Here is a 20,195-nt window from a genome sequence, read left to right as displayed (position 1 = left end):
TAGACCCCCACGGCATCAAGGTGATGCTTGCCCAGTCCCAAAGACATAAAATATGGACAGGACACAAAACAGAAGGGCCAGCCATTTGCCAGCCAGGCTTCGGGGAGAGAGGTCGGGAGGTGAGGGGTCTGCAGTGTGGCAGCCATGTTGGTTAGGGTTAGAGGCTGGTGGAGGAGGGGCGGCTCGGGTCAGCCCCTGGCCCTGCGGTGGTCCATCCACTAGCATGCTCTGCCCCCTGGCTTTCTTCCCAGTGCTGCTTCTCATTAGCATGTGTCATTGTGCCACGGCCGCCTCCCAGGGAAAGTCCTCAGTGAAGAGCCAGCTCCTGCCCCACAGTGCTGCCAGCTAGGAGTTCCCGTTTAGTACCCCTTCCCTCAACAGACCACAAGAGGCTCTGCTCAGAGTGGCTGCGGCAGTGCCGACAGCTCAGCCCTGCCTTCCCTTGTGCTGGCCAGACCCAGCCAGCAGCCACACACGGCCTTCCCTGCATTGAGCCGGGGTGTGGGGGTCCCGGCTACCAGCATTGTGTCAGGTAAGTGCTGCCGCGTGGTAGAGCTGGGCTGCAGGGAGAGGGGCATAGGTGCTGGTGTTCCTGCAGCCCGCCAGCCTGCGCACAGGGTTCCCCAGGGAGCCCCTCCCCACCCTTGCCAGCATTCTCCCTTGACTCCTCACCAGCCTTCCGCACCTCATCAGCAGGATGGGCAAGCTGGAGCAGGTGGATGTGAACCTTTTCTGCCTGGTTGCCACAGACTTCTACAGACACCAGATAGAGGAGGAGTTTGATCGCAGGGCCTTCCAGTCTGTGTTTGAAGTGGTTGCCACACCAGGAGGCCCGTATCATCGGCTACTTACGTGTTTGCGAAATGTCCATAAGGTCACCGCCTGCTGAGCACCTGTGGCAGGAAGGCTTAGTAGCTGCGGGAGCCAGAGCCCAGGAGCCTGGGCCGAGCGTGCAAGCACACGCCTGCCTCACCTGTGGCTGCCTGGACCACCACAGGCTTCTGCTTGCAATGTTGGGGGGCAGCTAGCAGTGTGGGATAACTCATAGCAGCAGTGCTCTGCAGCGGCGGCGGCAGCCATGCAGGGAATGTGCGTGTCGGGGGTGGAGCTTGCGTCCTGGCCCTGCTGTGTCTGGTGCCAGTCCCAGTCAGTGGGGTGTGCGTCCTTCGAGTGCTCACCAGGCGGCAGCTGCCCTGGGGCAGGAGTCTTGGCTCTGAGCCCTCCTGTCCCGCAGGCAGACTCCCACCAGCCCAGTGGGCTGGCACACGTTCGCGTCTCCCGAACAGGGTACGCCTGGTGCACCGGTGTCCGCACACAGACGCTGTGGTGTGCAGCCAGCTGGGGCTGGGGTGCCAGGCGCCTAGCGCCTGTCTCCCGTTCTCTGTTGTTCTCAGGACTTAAAACTTAATCATCTGTAAGTAAAGAGATTAATTTTAAATGTAACTCTTCCTATGCCCGTGTAAAGTGTGTGATTTGCAAGGCCTGTGCTGCATGTGATCACGTCCCTGGAGGTGGGAGGGCCCCAGGCTGCCACGCCCCCTCCAGCTGCTCCGTCCGCTCAGCCGGTGCCTCCTGTAGTGTCCTAATACCTGGTGGCACGTCTCCCTTTTTTATGCATTCACATTTACTTAGAATGTAGACAGAGGTTGCCGTCGGGTGCCCACAGCAGAAACCCTTCCTCAGGCTGGCTCCAGGGGCGGCGAAGAGCTGCTGTCCGCCGTCCGGGTCCACGCCCACTGCAGCACTCCTCTCGCTGTCAGGAAGGCCGGCCGTGAGCGGTCTCTAGCGCCCAGAAATGTTGGTTCTGATAACTAGTTCTGAGCTGACTCCAGGTGGTGGTCTCCATGGAGCTGGCCAGCAGTGTTGAATACACCATCCCTTGCCTGTTCTGCACAGTGGGTCCAAATAGGTACCTGACCGGCAGCCCCAGGGTGTCACTGTGCTCTACTTTGCCTAGGCTTCTGTTCGTCAAGAACAAAGCATAGTGTTCCAGTAAATGGTAAGGGTGAACTCCCAACACCTCCTCTTTCCCTTCCTTTCCCAGCTCTGCGCCTACCCAGGCCTTCTTTCAGCATCAGAGCCCGCAAAGGGGCTCCATCTCAGGCAGGGTGAGATGGCAAGGAGGAGGGGTGTGTGGCAGCTGAGCTCAGCTCAGGGGCCGGTCTGCGAGCCCACCAAGAGCTCCCGGGTGCCCATGTAAATGAAGATGAACCCAGGACAGAAAGCCTTTCTCTGATTTCTTGGCTTGATTTGGAAGTTCTGCTTGCTGTCTGACTTGGTGGTAGGGCAGTCACTGCCTCCCTGCACCTGGAGGCTGGCCTGCATGGTTGGTGACCTGTGTGCTAGTTAGCCCAGTGGTTGATGTTTCAGGGTTTACCTTGGTACATGATGATTCAGGTACTGTTTTCCAAAGGAGGGAGCTTTTAGTTAACTGCTTGTCAGTCTTGTCAATGAATCAACTGCCCAAGACCCTTGCACTCCCTTGGGGGGAGAGGGGAGGTGGGGACAGCCAGAATGCAGAGTTGCCCACTGTGCTCATGGGGGGGGCACCGGGAGGGGGCTCCCCACTGCAGCCCCACTGCTGAGTCTTTGGCCAGTCCCGGCAGGGGCCTCCCAAGCTGGCCTGAGCAGAGAAGAGGCTCTGAGTTTGAGGAGGACCTTGCGGGTTTTAGTGAGAAGTAAGGAGGTCACCAGCTCTCTCCCTTATCCAGGACTCCTGCTTCTCATCCCAGCTTTCCCCATGAATGCCCGCTGGGAGTGTTTGTGGGCTACCGCCCCACACCCAGCTTGTTCCAACAGGCCAGATGCTGCTCCTGGCTGTGTGCTTACATGTGAGACATAGCCCTGTGAGTGCGCAGTGTGGAGCCGGGCCCTTCGGGGCCCTGTCCTGGGCTCGGCGTGGTTCTGTTGGCTCTGATAGCCCTTCTTGGTGGGGACGTCAACCCAAAGACCTGCCCTGTGTTCCAGAAACGTACATGAGCTCCCGTGTCTAATCGTGTAAGGTGTGCGCATGTGCATGCACACACGAATCTATTTGTATACACACACACACACTTGAAGACAGATGTGCCAGGCCTCTGGACGCACCTGTGTGGTTCCTGGCACTGAACTGAGATCCGCCATGGAACGTTGGCTGGGTGACCCAAGCACCTGAGGAGTGGAACTCAACAGAGAAGGGCCCCGCCGCCAGGGAGCCCACGGGGAGCTGCGTCATCTGGTTGACTCCGCAGAAGGACCCGAGACTTTATCAAGTTCCTCCAAATGTATGGATTCTGAAATTTCATTGAAAACACCGCTTTTTGGTGGTCAGTTTTTTTGTGTGTGGGGGGGAGGTAAGGTTATTTTTGTTTCCTGCTGGTACTATCAGGAAAGATTTTACTGAAACCAGGGTAGAATTATCTGGCAATGCACTTAAGCATGTTTCTTCTCCAAAAATGTGCCTCCCTTTCTCTGCTGGCTCTACTGGCCTATGTAGGTGACTTCCCAGCTGTCAAGTGTCCTTTCTTGCTCTTGTTTCTGCCTGCACCTGCACCCCTCAGGAGGGAAGGCACCGGAAGGCACACAGGGACTTCTTGGGGAGCCTCCGGTGCCTGCCCACCACGGAGCCCGGCTGGGCTGGGTCTTACACAGCAATACCTTGGCTCGTGGCCACCTGGCGGTCTGGGACTAGCCAGGTGTTTGTGGAGGTGGAAGGTACTTTCTTCTTGCCACCTGCAAGCTTCCTCCTGGCAGACATCCCCGCGTGGACTTCAGTCTCTCCCTACTGGGACTGTCACCGGCACTGCCCATACTCGGGGTCCTCGAGCCGCCTAAGGTCAGTACGGAAGACACGGAGAGCTGTTGAGGCCGGGCGGAAGTCTGCCCAAACAGACTTGTGACAACTGAAGGGGGCCTAGAAGGGCCAGGCAGGGCCTGACACAGTTGGGCATGTGGGGACAGAGTTGTGCTGCGAGCTGGCTGGGCGCCATGGTGCTGGGGACCTGCCAGCCGAGCTGTGGCCATGGTGGAGGCCCCGTGTGCACTGCGCGCGCGGGCAGCAGCGCCGGGAGCGGGCCATCGGCTCCCCGGAGTCAGCAGGGCCGCGATGGGCAAGTCCCGGAGCCCAGGCCTGGCTGCCCACTTCCAAGAGGAAGGACTGACATGAGATGTATATTTAGTTGTTTTTTTTTAAACTGCTGCAGACACTGTACAGACAAATTAAAGGAACAATTAATCACCAGTGGTACTGTGTGAGGCGTGCTTTGCTCGGACACCTCCCCGGCCACGGCAGGGGCCTGGTCAGGCCGGGGGGCTGCCTCTGCCTCCGTCTCTGGCAGATGGTACTGGCAGAGCTCCGATGACATTGGAAGCTCACTGGCCAGGCCTTGGCTATGGCCTTGTTTCTGCCTCCACGGTGGCTCCCAGGCTCTGGACACAGCACGGGGTTGGCTTTGGAGGCCCTGTATGGCCTCTCTGGTCCCCTCCCTAACCACTGGCCCCTGTGTGCCTGACCCACCCCATCCCCACTCCCAACACTGGCCTTCCCACCTTCAGCCTGTGCTGGCCACTGTGCCTGCCCTATCCCTTGCAGCTTGTAGGTCCTTCCTGTCCAGATGCTCTGTTCATCTTGGTGCCTTCCTCGGCCCCTCCCCAGAGCTTGGTGCTCAGGGTCGTAGCCTCGGGCCCTGTATTCGGTGCGCACTTGCTGAATGCCTGCTGTTTGCAGCTAACTGGAGGGAGATGTCACGGTTCCCCAGAGGAGCTGGCCCTGTGGGTGAGGCCAGGAGAGGCCTGCAGCCTCCTCAGGTTCTGTGAGGTCCAGGCTGTGATCTAAGCATCCCATCCTCTCCCTGCACAGACAGGGTGACCTGTCAGTGGCCCTACCACATGCATTTGGTGGGGGGCAGGCGGGAGGTCACTAAACTCCTGGACCCCCAGCGGCCACGCCCTTTGGAACTCGCTGAGCTCAGATCACTAGTGGAACGAAGCACCCCTCACCCTGGTTCAGGCGTGGACAGCAGACCTTTGACACACCTGCCGAATGGGGCCAATTGGATGAGAGAGGGGCAGGCCCCCTGGTGTAGGCTGGCAGCATGCCCCACTGGCTCCAACAACCACACAGGGCCAGAGCGGGCCCTGTCTGCCAACCTAGGGGAGCTCGCGGGGGCGAGGCTTGGAGGCAGGTGGTCAGGCCCCCTCTTCTCCCACCACCCCCTGGGACGGACACTCCTGCCGGCAGCGGCTTTTGTTTATGTTTTCCTTCTGAAAGCATTCTGAAGCACCTTCCCAAAGGAAGCACCTAACCACATGGGGTGAGGGTGGCGGCCAGTGTGAGGTGAGTGCCCACGCCAGCTCTGGGTGTCTTGGAGCTGCCAGGAGCACTGGTTACTGGATTTGAAAGGCTCTCAGGCAGCGCATTGAGGCACCAAGGAAGTCTCCAGGGACCTGGACCAGCGTGAGCCCAGCGCTGGAGTGGCCACCTTCCTGAAGCCGCAGGCTACGGCGCTCCTGCAGGACCCATGTGGCCAGTGGGTCAGGGCAGCCCGTCAGCCACGACAGGGCTAAAAGTTCAGGGTCTTGGGTCAGAAGGATGGCAGCCCCCAGTGTACGAGCTGGACCCCCAAGTCCCCTGCTGTCCACCCAGGACCCTTCTCAGCCCCCCAGGGGTGGTTTGCCTCTCCCATGCAGTTCTAGTTTCTGAGCTGTTCTAGGTCACCTGGACTTGGCCTTGCTACCTCTGGCCATTGCTCACTTATTCACTCTGACAGGTGTGTGTATACACGTGTTGACACACATGCACAGGTATGTGTATACACATGTTGGCACACGCACTGGTACATGCGTGCTTCCAGGCCTTCCAGACTGTGCTCCAGATGCGCCTGGCACCCGGCGTGCTGTCCGTGTTCTGTCCTGGGCCTTGTGCTCCTGAGCCTGGCCCGGCCCAGGCAGAGCAGGTGCCACAAGTGCTGAGTGAGGTGGGCCGCGTTGGGCTAAGCCTCGTGATTGAGGGAGCACTGAGACCCGGCCCCGGGCCTTGGCTCCCGCTCTGGGCTGACTGCTCCCTCTCCCTGCAGGTGCTGCCGGGCACCCACCCTGGGCCCGTCCCACAGCGACTGAGGTCCCAGCAGGCCATGCAGCTGTGCCAAGGTATGGAGGGCATGCCTTGGGACAGGCACAGGTCCCTAGGCGGGGGTACTGGCTTGGCCAATCCAGTATGTTCCTGTTATTGGAGGCCCAGGTGAAGGCTCTGCTTAAGAGGAGCCCCCACCCTGGGCGGTTCCTGTTCTAAGGCTCCAGTGTACCCCAAAGCTGAGAAGAGAAGGTAGGAACCTAGCCACACCTCTGCAGGTGCTGCTGGGATTGGGAGGGGGCATAAGGCGGCCCTTGCTGGTTACACTGCCACCAAACTCAGGCAGGCAGGGGTACTGGCGCCTCCTTTAGGAACATCTGGCTACAGGAACCCAAGCGCCAGTAGTGCCGTCCATCGTCGGCAGCTGTCCCCAGCCAGGGACTCATGCCAGCTCAAGCACTGAGAGGATTTGTGGAAGGGGTTGGGTGGGGCCGAAGGGGCCCCATGGCTCCCCCAGGATGCTGGAGGAGCAGTGCTGGGGTTGGTGGTCCCCCTCAGGCCCTGTGGTCCCCATGCTGAGGCTAGGGGCTGTGGTAAGACGACTCCAAAGCTGTTTGTCTCTCCATGCGTGCGGGGGCCATTTCCACATGACTGCGAAGGCCAGGGGGCCGGTCCCCAGCCTCCCTCCACAGCGTCCACTCCCGTGCCAGAGAAGCAGGGGCTTTCTGGAGAAAGGGGCCCTCTAAGCACCCTGCACACATTCCTCCGAGCTCAGAGAGCCAGGCCCAGGCCTCCACTGGACACTAGAGGGCGGCCGGGAGCTGGCAGGCCAGCAGCAGGACCAGACTTCCCGTAGCACAGTGGAATCGAGGGGGCCATCACAAGCGCCCTGAGTACAGCAGCCGTGAGCATCTGGAGGGGGCTGCATGCCTGGGCGCTGGGTACATGTCCCCGAGTCCCTCCCCCCAGAGCCAGAGGAAGGGGCGCCACCAGGCGTGGGGGTGAATGGCAAGGCCAGTGAGCCCTCCGGGGGCTGCCACGGATGCCTGCTGTCCCCCAGACACTTCCATGAGGCTTCCTCCCCATGCCACATGCTGCAGCCAGGCTGGGCAGCTCCTGGGTCGGCTGCCGTTGCTTATGGGCCCCGTGTGCCCCTTTCTCCAAGGGCGCAGCTCCTCCTCCCTTTGGTCAAGTCCAAGACGGACAGGCGCTCGCCGTTCCCTTGCTGAACGGGGGGGACATGGGCTTTAGCAGGCCTGTCGGTGGTGTACTGGCCCACCGGGCCTTGGGCTTCGTGGACTCTTGTTTGAATTTTACCTTTTAATTGTTAGTCATGGCTGGAAATGTGCCTTAGTGGTAGACTGCTTACCTAGCATGCATGAAGCCCTGGGTTTGATTCCTCAGCATCACATAAACGGAAAAAGCCAGAAGTAGTGCTGGGCTCAAGTGGTAGAGCGCCAGCCTTGAGCACAGAGAGGCACAAGGACCGTGCCCAGGCCCTGAGTTCAAGCTCCAGACAGGCAAAAAATAAGTGTTGGCTATGGATGCCCTGAAGCAAGCCTTCCCCTTGGAAGACCCTCCACGGCGCACTCCTGCCGGCCTGGCTCCCACGGATGCCTGAGGTGCAGGCCTTGCCCAGCCCTGCAGAGGCAGGTGTCCCGTGCCCAGCCTGGCCCTCGGCCCACCTTGGGCGCTGTGTCCCCTGCACAGCCTTGTGGTTGTGGCTCTGCAGGAGCTCCCTGCACGCCCCACCTGGCCCTAGTGTACTGCCGGGGTGTCCAGCGCTTCCCATGAGTTTTCTTAGGCTTTTCCCAGTTTTCCCGAGGGCTCTTCCTCATCTCCGCACAGTGCTTGTTTCCACCACCAGTGCAGGGCTCCTGCCCCTGCCTTTGCCCAAGGGGAGGACTCGGCCCCTGCTGGCCTGAACTGCTTACAGGGCCAGGGCCAGGCTCTGGCTAGCCTGGTTCCTTGTATCCACACGACCTGAGGCTCAGGGTGCTCAGTGGGTGGGGCCAATGAGGGGGGCAGGGCCTTAAGAGTTCGTGCTATCAGAGTGGCCTGAGGGACCCCCTCAGGCCAGCCTAGTGGGGGTCTTCTGGGAAGAGTGAGGGACCCCACAGCACTAGCAGCCCCCTTGTCAGAGCAGCCATAGGCTCCTCAGTGGACCAATCTGTCCATCCTCTCTGTGGCTCGGCTTGTCCTGTCCCAGCTCCCTGGCCTGCGTGAGCCAGGTGAGGTGAGATGGGGGGGGTCACGAGGCCTCAGGGAAGCCTGCTGGGCCCACGGAGCGGCTGTCCCAGGGGCTGTGAGGCCCAAGGAGCAGCCGGGTGAGAGGAAGAGGGAGCTGGGCTGCAGGTTGGGCCGGCCGGTTCCTGCAATATTGATGGCCCGTCAGTGCGGCCCTGATTCCTGTGCTTTCAGTTAAAAGGTTTCTGTTGTTGTAGCTTATGCCGTTGCTCTGTTGCTATGGAAACGTGACATCAAAATGACGTTTCCCGTTTAAAAGCTTTTAACTAAATTCCTGCCTGTCAGATGTAGGCCCCATTTTGAGCGTGGCGCTGCCTGGAGCGAGCAAGCGAGCAAGCGAGGGAGCGAGCGCACTGCCTGCGCCCATGGTACGCTGGCCGGGCCTGGGGCCTCACCTGAGCACCGTCCTTCACCCCACAGGGGCCTCCAGCATGGCGGCCGCCGACGTGCCCAGCTACCTTGTGTCTCCTCCGACGGAGAAGCACCGGCGGGCCCGCAACTGGACGGACGCCGAGATGCGCGGCCTCATGCTCGTCTGGGAGGAGTTCTTCGAGGAGCTCAAACAGACGAAGCGCAACGCCAAGGTATATGAGAAGATGGCCAGCAAGCTCTTCGAGATGACTGGCGAGCGCCGTCTGGGCGAAGAGATCAAGATCAAAATCACCAACATGACCTTCCAGTACAGGTGGGTGAGGGACGGCGGCAGAAGGCTGCGCTCGCCTGCTCCTGGCCACCTCGGACCCCGGTCACCAGGGGTCCATGGCTGAGGTGGCCTCGTCTGACCATGTGTGCGGCCTGCCCTTGGAGAGGCCGGCAAACGGAGGCCCAGCAAGAGCAGGAGCCTGGTCAGGAACTCCCGGGTGGGAGTGCTGGGTGGCTGTCATCTTCCTGGGCCTGGGGCTGATGCTTGGTGTGACCGAGGCCGTGCCCTTTCCCATACAACGCCTCGGGGTAACGTTGCCCAGGCGGGAGCTGCAGGCGGCCAGCTAGGCTGGGCCCCGCCCGCCACGGTCCCTGAGCTCAGCAGCGTCAGGCCCCCATAGAGATAGGCAGAGCGAGGCCAGAGGGAAAAGGTTCGGCTCCCAGGCCTGGCTGGCCCGGTCTGGAACTTTGAACAGCATCTGAGCTAGGCCCAGGGTGGGTGAAGGGAGCACTGGGGGCTGACCCCATGCCCAGCTCAGGGGTAGAGCCTGGCTCTGGCTCTGGCCCTGGGGACTCCTGGTTTGGGGATCTCTAGACCTTCCCTTAACTTTTCCTATGGCTCGTGCCAGGACAGCTGTTCCCTGCCCCACAGCAGGGGCCTGTGTGCCCAGGGCCCCTCTGCCACCAGCATCGTGACCCCACACGCAAACCACCATGCACGGCCCGGCCCATCCGGAAGGGATCCTAGGCAGGTTAGGGGTCGTGGATGGTCAGGGTTATGAACTGGGGGGCATGGGGTGAAGGTTACAGGAGGGTTGAAGGTCATGGTGTAGAAGTGAGGCACGTGGTAGGAGCTGAAGGCAGATGGCACTGGGCCCATGAGAGGCCTGTCCAGGCTGCTCAGAGGCCTCGGGTCCCCAGCCGGCAGGCGCCACCCCGGGCCTCACAAGGTGCCGTGTGGACACTTGCCTGCGAGCATGGCCACAGAGGAAGGAGCTCCACGCCCCTCTCAGGGAGACGCCAGCCCAGGGGGGCCCAGACAAGGCAGGAGGGGAGTCCCTGCTCAGGGCCCAGCCTCCTCGGAGCCAGGCAGGGTCTCCTGGGACCTGGAAAGCCCCTGAGGTCCTGAGACCCCATTTCCACGTGTGTTGATTTGAGGGAGGGTCTGGAGCCTGTCTGTATCGTCTGACTCTGACCCTCACGCTGCCGCGCCCTCCCCTGCTCAGCCTGACAGGAGCTACTGAGCAGAACTGCCATTAACTTGAACCTTCCTCGGGCGGCGTGAGGGCTGGGGGCCCGGCTGCTGTCCAGCGATGGACAGGCATGTGGGGACGGCCGCCCGGCGCTGCTCTGCCTGGCTCCCTGTCGTCTGGCCCCGGCCCCAGCACCCAGTGAGGATCGGCCTGCACCGTTTCCCCACCTCCCTTCTAACTCAGTTCCTCAGTGGTGGCCTGGGCGTGCTCCAGTTGGCGCCTGGCTGAGTTATTCATTATTTATCCAGAAAGCCGCCTTCAGAGTCCCAGGGGAGGGATTCTGTCTGCAGCCCTGGAGATGGAGTCTGAGAGCCCAGGAGGCCCCGGGGACGGGGTTCAGCAGCCACTGTGGTCTAGGCGTGCACACACTTCTATCAGCCGTGTTTACCAAGGGGGAAACAGGCCCGGATAGGGAGAGGGTCTTGCCACACAGACCTTCTTAAGAGCGTCTTAATAAGATGACGCTGTGATTGGGTGAACAGTTTCTATCCCAGCCTCTCCACTGCAGTATTTCTTTTTCTTCCAGAACTCTTTGTATAGGAAGGTTATCATACTAACCATGGGACATAGTTTCTTGGAATACCACTTGGGCCTCTGTGCTGAAGATGACGGGGTGGCCAGCAGAGGTGGGGGAAGCAGATGGGGGAGGAGGAGGAGGGGTGGCTGTGGAGGAACGGGGGTGGGGGACTGATGGAATGCCAGGTGTGAGGTTCACCTTCCCCACGCCCTTCCTGGGTGGTTGGACAGCACCTCCACTGTCAGGAGTACAGCTGCTGCCCCGTGGACCTCGTCCACGTGGTGGGAGGAGCCCCGGGCCTCGCTGGCTCCCCACAGCCAGCCCCTCCACCGGTGGCCAGGTGGAGGCAGCGGTCCTGCTCCTCCGCTGGCCTGTTTGCCGGCAGCGGTCCATGCAGGATCTAGCCGTCGGGACAGGTGACTGAGGCCAGGGCTGGGCCTGGGCCAGAGCACTGCCCGGCGCTGGGAGACCCCGTCTGTTAGGCAGAGGTCCCCACCCACCCTGGCCTGTGGCCAGTCACCCTGAGGCCTCCCTTCCTGTGCAGAGAGGGTGGGGCGCAGGTCTGGGCCTTGGCCCATCCCAGGCACAAATGCACTGTGCTGACTGCTGGCAGGGGGCCGGGGTAGAGCGAAGCATGGGGCGTGTGCCCGGATGTCCAGTTTGCGGTCTGGGGCTGGGTCCTGCCCAAGCCGATGGGGTCACAGCGGCAGGTCAGGACCCAGGGCGGCTCCCGGTAGGCTCAGCCAGCAGCAACACTGAAACTAGCATGCTCTTGGCTAGGCACTGAGCACGGATGAATTCCATCTTGTGAGGGGCTTACTCTTTCATCCCCATTTTAATGATGTGAAAGTGGAGGCTCAGAGAGGTTAATGAACCTGCCCGAGGTCATACAACCTGCCCAAGGTCATACAACAAAGTAGCGTGGACCAGGTTCAGCCTCAGTGCTGTGGACACTGTGGCCTGTGCTCCTGTGATTCTGTTTTGTTACAATGCCTTCTGACCCTGTGTATAATACACCATCTAGTCACGGCATTTCGTTACTGCTGGTACACCTATGTGAAAAGCAGTGTGCATGCACTGCAGCATCTAGAACCGAAAGCAGCGGGTCCCTGCCCCCGAAGACACCCTTATGTGGGCTGTGTTGCCTTGCTAACAGGAGGCTGCTCAGGTCCCAGTGCCCCCCAGCCCCACCCTGCTGTCCGGGCCCCGAGCTGGCTGTGGAGGCTCCTGCCGTGCTGGCACACAGCTCGCCCTGGGGTCCTGGAGCCCTGGCGACCCTCTGCCTCGGGGCCAGGCGGGAGGGGCTGCACTAGCTGTTTCTCACCCTTGGCTCTTGTGTCTCTCGTTTCAGGAAATTAAAATGCATGACAGATAGCGAGTCCGTCCCACCGGACTGGCCCTATTACCTAGCCATTGATAGGATTCTGGCCAAGGTCCCCGAGTCCTGTGAGGGCAAACTTCCGGATGGCCAGCAGCCGGGGCCCTCCACGTCCCAGACCGAGGCGTCTCTGTCGCCGTCCGCTAAGTCTACCCCTCTGTACTTACCGTATACCCAGTGCTCCTACGAAGGCCGCTTTGAGGACGATGGCTCCGACAGCTCCTCCAGCTTACTGTCCCTTAAGTTCAGGTAGTGTGTCTTTCTTCTTCTCGCCACCCAGGTGCCCCGCCCGCCCGCCCGGGCTTTAGTGCCCCCAGGCCCACGGGGCTCCTTAGCTGCATGGAAAGTTCCTTGACCTCTCTGCCTCAGTCTCCCTTCTGTTAGGTGGGGATGAACCAGTATTTCCCCAGAGGGTGGCTGGCAACTTCCAGCCCGCCCAGCCCCCTGGGGCCTGCCCGGGCCTTCCCCTCCCTCCACAGCATGGAGGAGGGGCTGGGCTGCACCTCCAGAGCGGTGGCGCCCCCACCCCATCTTCCCACACTTGGCTCCCCCTGTGCCTATCAGGTGTTCACGGGGGCAGCGGAGAGCCAGAGCGCGTGCACGAGAGCACCCTGGGGTGCGAGGGCTGGCCAGCCAGCTTAGCAGGCGCTTCTGAGGCAGGGACACACAGTGGGCCTTCACGCTAAAATAGGAGTTGACGAGTTTGGAGGAGACTGGGAAGAGTATGGCTTTGAGTCACGATCTTCAGGTCTGGGGAGCCGAGGTGAGGGAGGCATCCGTGTCGGGGGACCCTCCCACTGGAGACTTCTCATGGAAGGGCCCAGAAGCAAACGGAGAGGGATTTATGGCCAATTGTTCTCTGGATGGCTGAGTTGGGTTCCCAGGCTCAGCTGCCCGAGGCACAGGCAGAGCTGGGGTGGGCGCCACTGTCCCACCCCCAATCCCTAGGCGGGCAGCCCCACTCGGCTCAGAACACAGCAGAGGCCGCGAGGCGGGCGGGCGTGGGGTAGGCTCTCGGCAAGGGTCACTGGACGCCTGCCACCCCAGCTAAGGGCTCCACGGGCAGCCGGGCCCGTGCTCCTCCACCTCCCACTTCTGCCGGAGCTCCAGGCCCTGGGAGGAGCCCTGTGGGCTGTGTTCCCCCCCCCCCCCCCCATGCCTCCTGGTCCCATCTCCAGCTGCAGGGAGACCAAGGGCCTTCCTCCCAGTGCCTGTTTCCTCATCTGCCGAAGGCTAGCTGGGCCTCGCTGGGCCGGGCCTCCCTGGGGAGCACCAAGCGCCACACACACAGCTGCCCCCGTGTCCCGGGCTGGCCTGTTCACCCCGAGTCTGCTGAGGCCAGGCCCCCCCAAGCCCAGGGGCTGGGGCATCTTGGGCCACTGTGCCTTTGTGCCCCCAGAGCGCAGGATGCGGACTGACCCTGGGTCAGCAGTGCCCAGGCCCCGCTGCCTGCTTCCTGTCGGGGCAGGGCCATGGCTCCAGGGCCTCGTCAGGTCAGCAGAGCGAAAGGGCGGGGGGGGGGGGGGGGAGGGGGCATCGCTAGGCCCCGGGTGCCCCAGGCTGTGAGCCGCGCTCCACAGCCACTGCTGTCCTGGCCCCACAGGTCAGAGGAGCGGCCGGTGAAGAAGCGCAAGGTGCAGAGCTGCCACCTGCAGAGGAAGAAGCTGCGGCTGCTGGAGGCCATGCTGGAGGAGCAGCGCCGGCTGAGCCGCGCCATGGAGGAGACGTGCCGTGAGGTGCGCCGCGTGCTGGACCAGCAGAACATCCTGCAGGTGCAGAGTCTGCAGCTGCAGGAGCGCATGATGAGCCTGCTTGAGAAGATCATCGCCAAGTCCAACGTCTAGGCCTGGCCGCAGCGGCTGCAGCAGCAGCGGCGGCGGCAACGGGCACCTGCAGCCTGTCATCTGGCTCACTGGGCACAGCGCCCGCTCTCCCAGGCAGGGCCCCGAGAGACGGCCAGCCGCAGCAGGCCTCACGGGCTGCTCCTCGTACAAATGCCCCTCCCAGGGGCTCTGTGAGGACCCATCAGGCCCTGGGAGCCAGGGTCCCATCTGCAGCATGAACGCCCTTCCTCAGGCCCAGGCCAAGGGCTCCAGGATCGCTCCTTGTCAGAATGTTCTGCAGTCTGCTCGTCATCAGAGTCACGGGCACGGGGACTGGGAGCTTTTGATGGTGAACGTGTCCTTCTGGCACAGCCTGAAGGCCTAGTGGCTGCATCTGCGCCAAGGGGCAGCGTCAGCCTGTGAGTGGACACAGATTGGCGTCCAGGAACACACTCTGCCGAAGGGGGCACCGTGTCCCCCCACCCAGGGCCCGCTGCATCTGCCCTAACATCGCCTCTGTCTTGGCACACCCCCACAGGCCCCTGCTGCCTTCTGGGGGTCCTTGGCACTGCAGCCGGTCCCACCACCTCCCCGAGGGGTAGTGCCAGTGCCAGTGGCATGCCACCTGCTGCCACACACCTGAATCCTCCGGCCCCAGAGACGGACACGGTTCCTGGCCTGAGACTCCCCTCAGGGGAGCCAGACAGTGCAGAAACCATAGCAGACCGTGCTACGTGCTAGGTGACGTGGGGAATCGGCCGGAGGGAAGATGGAGCCAGATGTGGAGCTGGGAAGAGCAGTGCACTCAGGGAACAGCCACTGCAAACACCTGCAAAGCCGGAGGACACCGGGCAAGGCCCAGGAGCAGCAAGGGGCTGCACCCACGGCCGTGTGCCTGCAGGGAGGAGGAGAGACAGACCCCGTGAAAAAATGGTTACTACTACGTAGCTGTAAAAAGAAGTTTCAGTTGCCGACATCAGGTGATGAGTCGTACACTGCATCTTGCTCAACCCTATTCCTCCCATCCTCTCCCCGCTTCCCTTCTGGACCCCTGCTGCCCCCGAGTGTGTGGTTCCGTTTTCACCTGGTGTACGTTGGGTGTAGCCTTCCGGGGAGGAGCTTTGCTGGTTTGCCCCAGTGGCAGTGGCTGTGCGTCCCGCGTCCCCTCGCGTGTCCTCGGCTGGGAGAGTCCTGAGAGCCCCCCGCTGGATTCACCCTGTCGCTGGCCAGGGCTTGGCTTTTGCCACCGGAGCCGCACGAGAGCTGGGACTGGGCACGTCCCGTGAATGGAGTCCAGCTTGACTGGTGCCCTGGACGGTGGGTCCGAGGGGGTCAGCACGCTGGCGGTGTGGGTGCCATGGTTTATCCCTCCTGCTGCTGGGGGTGGGGGGTGCTCTGTGCTGGGATGAGAGTGGTGTAAACCCCCATGGACGGTCACTCGCGCCACTTGCAGGAGAGTGGCTGGGGGCTCTGCCAGGCGTGGGACTGTGGTGCCCCGTGGGCGGAGGCTGTGGGCGGGGCGGGGCGGGGCGTGCAGCCCAGAGGCAGCAATACACACGGTCCGCTTGATCCTCTAGCCCCTGGTGGTCAGGACTGTCCCGCCCCCGAGTGCTGTGGCCAGAGATGGCCTGCTGCAGGGAGCAGGCCACTCGGGTCCCGGAGCGCGTGGCCCCCGCTGCTGTGGAGGCCGCGGCCCTGCCTCTGCTTTCCAGCTGTCCTGACACGTCTGCGCCCTAGCCAGCAAGCCTTGGGCACTGTGGACCGTTGTGGGCTGGTGCGAGTGCTCCGACTCCCTCCTGAACAGTAGTGGGGTGACCCCGGAACGATGGAGGATTCTGACATTTGTAGTGTTGGGGGAGTCTGCTTGTAGCTCAGGTAAACCACATTTAAGAATTCTTTTGAGCCGGGCGCTGGTGGCTCACGCCTGTAATCCTAGCTACTCAGGAGGCTGAGATCTGAGGATCGCGGTTCAAAGCCAGCCAGCATGGGCAGGAAAGACCATGAGACTCTTATCTCCAATAAACCACCATAAAACTGAAAGCGGAGCTGTGGCTCAAGTGGTAGAGTGCTCGCCTTGAGCTGAAGAGCTGAGGGACAGTGCCCAAGTTCGAGCCCCACAACCAACCAAAAAAAAATTCTCTTAATTTGGGGTGCTAGCTGTGGGTGCCCAGTAACCTGCCTGTCCCCGGCTTCTGACCGCTGCGGCTGATTGACCTGGAAGTGTCCGCATCTCAGCGGGAGGCCAGCTCCCAGGCTGCAGGAGGAATGACAGGGCTGGGCCGGGAGCCCTGAGGCCTGGGGAGGTGACAGGCAGGTTCTCAGTTGTGTGGTGACATCTTTAGACCTTTCTGGGTGCTAGAACCTTCCGCCTGTGTCCTTGGGGCGTCAGCTCACACTGGGGGTGTACCCCCCCTTTCTGTGGTGGAATGGAATCTAAGGCCAGGCGGGACTCAGCCATCAAAACACACGCGGTTGGTGATGTCCCCTTGTGCTGATGACTGTGATTTGTCCCTCCGTGGCTGGTCGGTTGAAGGAGAAAAGTGGCTCTGAGTAAATGCTGAGACTTGATAAGGCTTCCACAGACGGCTTATCCACACTGACAGCTAAGATCAGGAGCCAGGCAACTGTGCTCGCTTCTACCTTATTATTTCATGTTGTTTTGGTATTTAAACAAATGCATTGATAAGTTAAAAAAAATTAAAAATCAGGATTAAAGATGAAAGGAAGAGACAAAATTCCCTTGTTTTCAGATTATGTTTTTATAGGCCTGGAAAAACAAGTATACAAAAATACAAGAGCTCTTTAAGCCAGTTTATTCATACTAAAAATGAATATGAAGCCAGGTATGATAACTCATGCTTACAATCCCAGCTACTCCGGAGGCAGATGTAGATCGTGGTCTGAAAACAATCTGGGCAAAAAGTTAGTGGGGCCTATGTGAAAAATAACGGAAGCAACAAGAACCGAGTTTCAGCCTCGCAAATGACACCCAAAAAAGATGAGGCATAAAGAGATGGCGCACACGGAGCTGTGATTGAAAGCAATAGAGTATCTGCGGATGCGTTCAACCACAGAAGCCAAGGAGCGACAGTGAACCGCCACTGCCTCGCAAGACGCAACGCTGGCCAACGAGCTACTGAACCCCAGTAACTGTATTTACCTAATTCCAACATTCTCGACAACATATGTTTTTGTTTTGAAATGGACGAAATCATGTTTAAATTCTTGTGAGGAAAAAATGAAGCTGAAGACCTGGGAAGCCACAGTTTACCTCCCAACTATGAAACACACCACTTGAGACCGGGTACAGCACCTGCACACTGAGACCCCGAGCCTGCGCACTGAGACCCCCCCCAGCCCACCCCCCCAGCCTGCGCACTGAGACTCACCCCCGCCAGCCTGCGAACTGAGACCCCCCCCAGCCTGCGCAGAGACACCCCCCCAGCCAGTGCACTGAGACCCCCCCCAGCCTGCGCACTGAGACCCCCCCAGCCTGCGCACTGAGACCCCCCCCAGCCTGCGCAGAGACACCCCCCCAGCCTGTGCACTGAGACCTCCCCCCAGCCTGCGCACTGAGACCCCCCCAGCCTGCGCACTGAGACCCCCCCCAGCCTGCGCACTGACACACACCCCCAGCCTGCGCACTGAGACCCCCCCCCAGCCTGCGCACTGAGACCCCCCCCCAGCCTGCGCACTGAGACACACCCCCCAGCCTGCGCACTGAGACCCCCCCCCAGCCTGCGCACTGAGACCCCCCCCCAGCCTGCGCACTGAGACCCCCCCCAGCCTGCGCACTGAGACCCCCCCCAGCCTGCGCACTGAGACCCCCCCCAGCCTGCGCACTGAGACCCCCCCCAGCCTGCGCACTGACACACACACCCCCAGCCTGCGCACTGAGACCCCCCCCAGCCTGCGCACTGAGACCCCCCCCAGCCTGCGCACTGAGACCCCCCCCAGCCTGCGCACTGAGACCCCCCCCCAGCCTGCGCACTGAGACACACCCCCCAGCCTGCGCACTGAGACCCCCCCAGCCTGCGCACTGAGACACACACCCCCAGCCTGCGCAGAGACCCCCCCCAGCCTGCGCACTGAGACCCCCCCCCAGCCTGCGCACTGAGACACACCCCCCAGCCTGCGCACTGAGACCCCCCCCAGCCTGCGCACTGAGACCCCCCCCCAGCCTGCGCACTGAGACCCCCCCCAGCCTGCGCACTGAGACCCCCCCCAGCCTGCGCACTGAGACCCCCCCCAGCCTGCGCACTGAGACCCCCCCCAGCCTGCGCACTGACACACACACCCCCAGCCTGCGCACTGAGACCCCCCCCAGCCTGCGCACTGAGACCCCCCCCAGCCTGCGCACTGAGACCCCCCCCAGCCTGCGCACTGAGACCCCCCCCAGCCTGCGCACTGAGACCCCCCCCCAGCCTGCGCACTGAGACACACCCCCCAGCCTGCGCACTGAGACCCCCCCAGCCTGCGCACTGAGACACACACCCCCAGCCTGCGCAGAGACCCCCCCAGCCTGCGCACTGAGAACCCCCCCAGCCTGCGCACTGAGACACACCCCCCAGCCTGCGCACTGAGACCCCCCCCCAGCCTGCGCACTGAGACCCCCCCCCAGCCTGCGCACTGAGACCCCCCCAGCCTGCGCACTGAGACACACACCCCCAGCCTGCGCAGAGACCCCCCCCAGCCTGCGCACTGAGACACCCCCAGCCTGCGCACTGAGACACACCCCCAGCCTGCGCACTGAGACCCCCCCCAGCCTGCGCACTGACACCCCCCCCAGCCTGCGCACTGACACACACACCCCCAGCCTGCGCACTGAGACCCCCCCCAGCCTGCGCACTGAGACCCCCCCCAGCCTGCGCACTGAGACCCCCCCCCAGCCTGCGCACTGAGACCCCCCCAGCCTGCGCACTGAGACCCCCCCCAGCCTGCGCACTGAGACACACCCCCCAGCCTGCGCACTGAGACCCCCCCCCAGCCTGCGCACTGAGACACACCCCCCAGCCTGCGCACTGAGACCCCCCCCCAGCCTGCGCACTGAGACACACCCCCCAGCCTGCGCACTGAGACCCCCCCCAGCCTGCGCACTGAGACACACCCCCCAGCCTGCGCACTGAGACCCCCCCAGCCTGCGCACTGAGACCCCCCCCAGCCTGCGCACTGAGACACACACCCCAGCCTGCGCACTGAGACACCCCCCAGCCTGCGCACTGAGACCCCCCCCAGCCTGCGCACTGACACACACCCCCCAGCCTGCGCACTGAGACACACCCCCAGCCTGCGCACTGACACACACCCCCAGCCTGCGCACTGAGACACACCCCCCAGCCTGCGCACTGAGACCCCCCCCAGCCTGCGCACTGAGACACACACCCCAGCCTGCGCACTGAGACACCCCCCAGCCTGCGCACTGAGACCCCCCCCAGCCTGCACACTGAGACCCCCCCCAGCCTGCGCACTGAGACACCCCCCAGCCTGCGCACTGAGACCCCCCCAGCCTGCGCACTGACACACACACCCCCAGCCTGCGCACTGACACACACACCCCCAGCCTGCGCACTGACACACACACCCCCAGCCTGCGCACTGACACCTCCCCAGCCTGTGCACTGACACACACCCCCCCAGCCTGCGCACTGAGACCCCCCCCAGCCTGCGCACTGAGACACACACCCCCAGCCTGCGCAGAGACCCCCCCAGCCTGCGCACTGAGACCCCCCCAGCCTGCGCACTGAGAACCCCCCCAGCCTGCGCACTGAGACCCCCCCAGCCTGCGCACTGACACACACCCCCAGCCTGCGCAGAGACCCCCCCCAGCCTGTGCACTGAGACACACACCCCCAGCCTGCGCAGAGACCCCCCCCAGCCTGCGCACTGAGACCCCCCCAGCCTGCGCACTGAGACCCCCCCAGCCTGCGCACTGACACACACACCCCCAGCCTGCGCAGAGACCCCCCCCCCAGCCTGCGCACTGAGACCCCCCCAGCCTGCGCACTGAGACACCCCCCAGCCTGCGCACTGAGACCCCCCCAGCCTGCGCACTGAGACACCCCCCAGCCTGCGCACTGAGACCCCCCCCAGCCTGCGCACTGACACACACCCCCAGCCTGCGCACTGAGACACACCCCCCAGCCTGCGCACTGAGACCCCCCCCCAGCCTGCGCACTGACACACACCCCCCCAGCCTGCGCACTGACACACACCCCCAGCCTGCGCACTGAGACCCCCCCCCAGCCTGCGCACTGAGACACACCCCCCAGCCTGCGCACTGAGACCC

General features: G+C 62.6%; 2 protein-coding genes across 4 annotated transcripts in view; both read left to right on the top strand.

Moving 5' to 3' along the window:
* Positions 1 to 4,219, top strand: part of Htt (huntingtin) — a 117,783-nt gene extending 113,564 nt beyond the window's left edge. The window contains exon 67 of the mRNA XM_042670960.1: positions 676 to 4,219. Coding sequence (XP_042526894.1) covers positions 676 to 889 — 214 coding nt within the window. The 3' untranslated portion in view covers positions 890 to 4,219. The remainder of the gene's footprint in view (positions 1 to 675) is intronic.
* Positions 4,220 to 6,110: 1,891 nt separating this feature from the next.
* Msantd1 (Myb/SANT DNA binding domain containing 1) lies at positions 6,111 to 13,933 on the top strand. Of its 3 annotated transcripts, XM_042671036.1 has the most exons (4): positions 6,111 to 6,126; positions 8,717 to 8,981; positions 12,060 to 12,335; positions 13,690 to 13,930. In XM_042671036.1, the coding sequence occupies exons 1-4, from the start codon at positions 6,111 to 6,113 to the stop codon at positions 13,928 to 13,930; spliced, it is 798 nt and encodes a 265-aa protein (XP_042526970.1). The 3 variants fall into 3 exon arrangements, with proteins under 3 accessions (XP_042526970.1, XP_042526969.1, XP_042526972.1); XM_042671035.1 differs by lacking the exon at positions 6,111 to 6,126 and having other exon boundaries at positions 8,359 to 8,981; positions 13,690 to 13,933; XM_042671038.1 differs by lacking the exons at positions 6,111 to 6,126; positions 12,060 to 12,335 and having other exon boundaries at positions 8,662 to 8,981.
* Positions 13,934 to 20,195: the final 6,262 nt, after the last annotated feature.

This window comes from Dipodomys spectabilis, unplaced genomic scaffold (assembly GCF_019054845.1).
Source record: "Dipodomys spectabilis isolate Male_0828 unplaced genomic scaffold, ASM1905484v1 ptg000594l, whole genome shotgun sequence".
Lineage (NCBI taxonomy): Eukaryota > Metazoa > Chordata > Mammalia > Rodentia > Heteromyidae > Dipodomys > Dipodomys spectabilis.
Note: the sequence above shows the minus strand (reverse complement) of the source record. Positions and strands in the feature narration are given on the sequence as shown.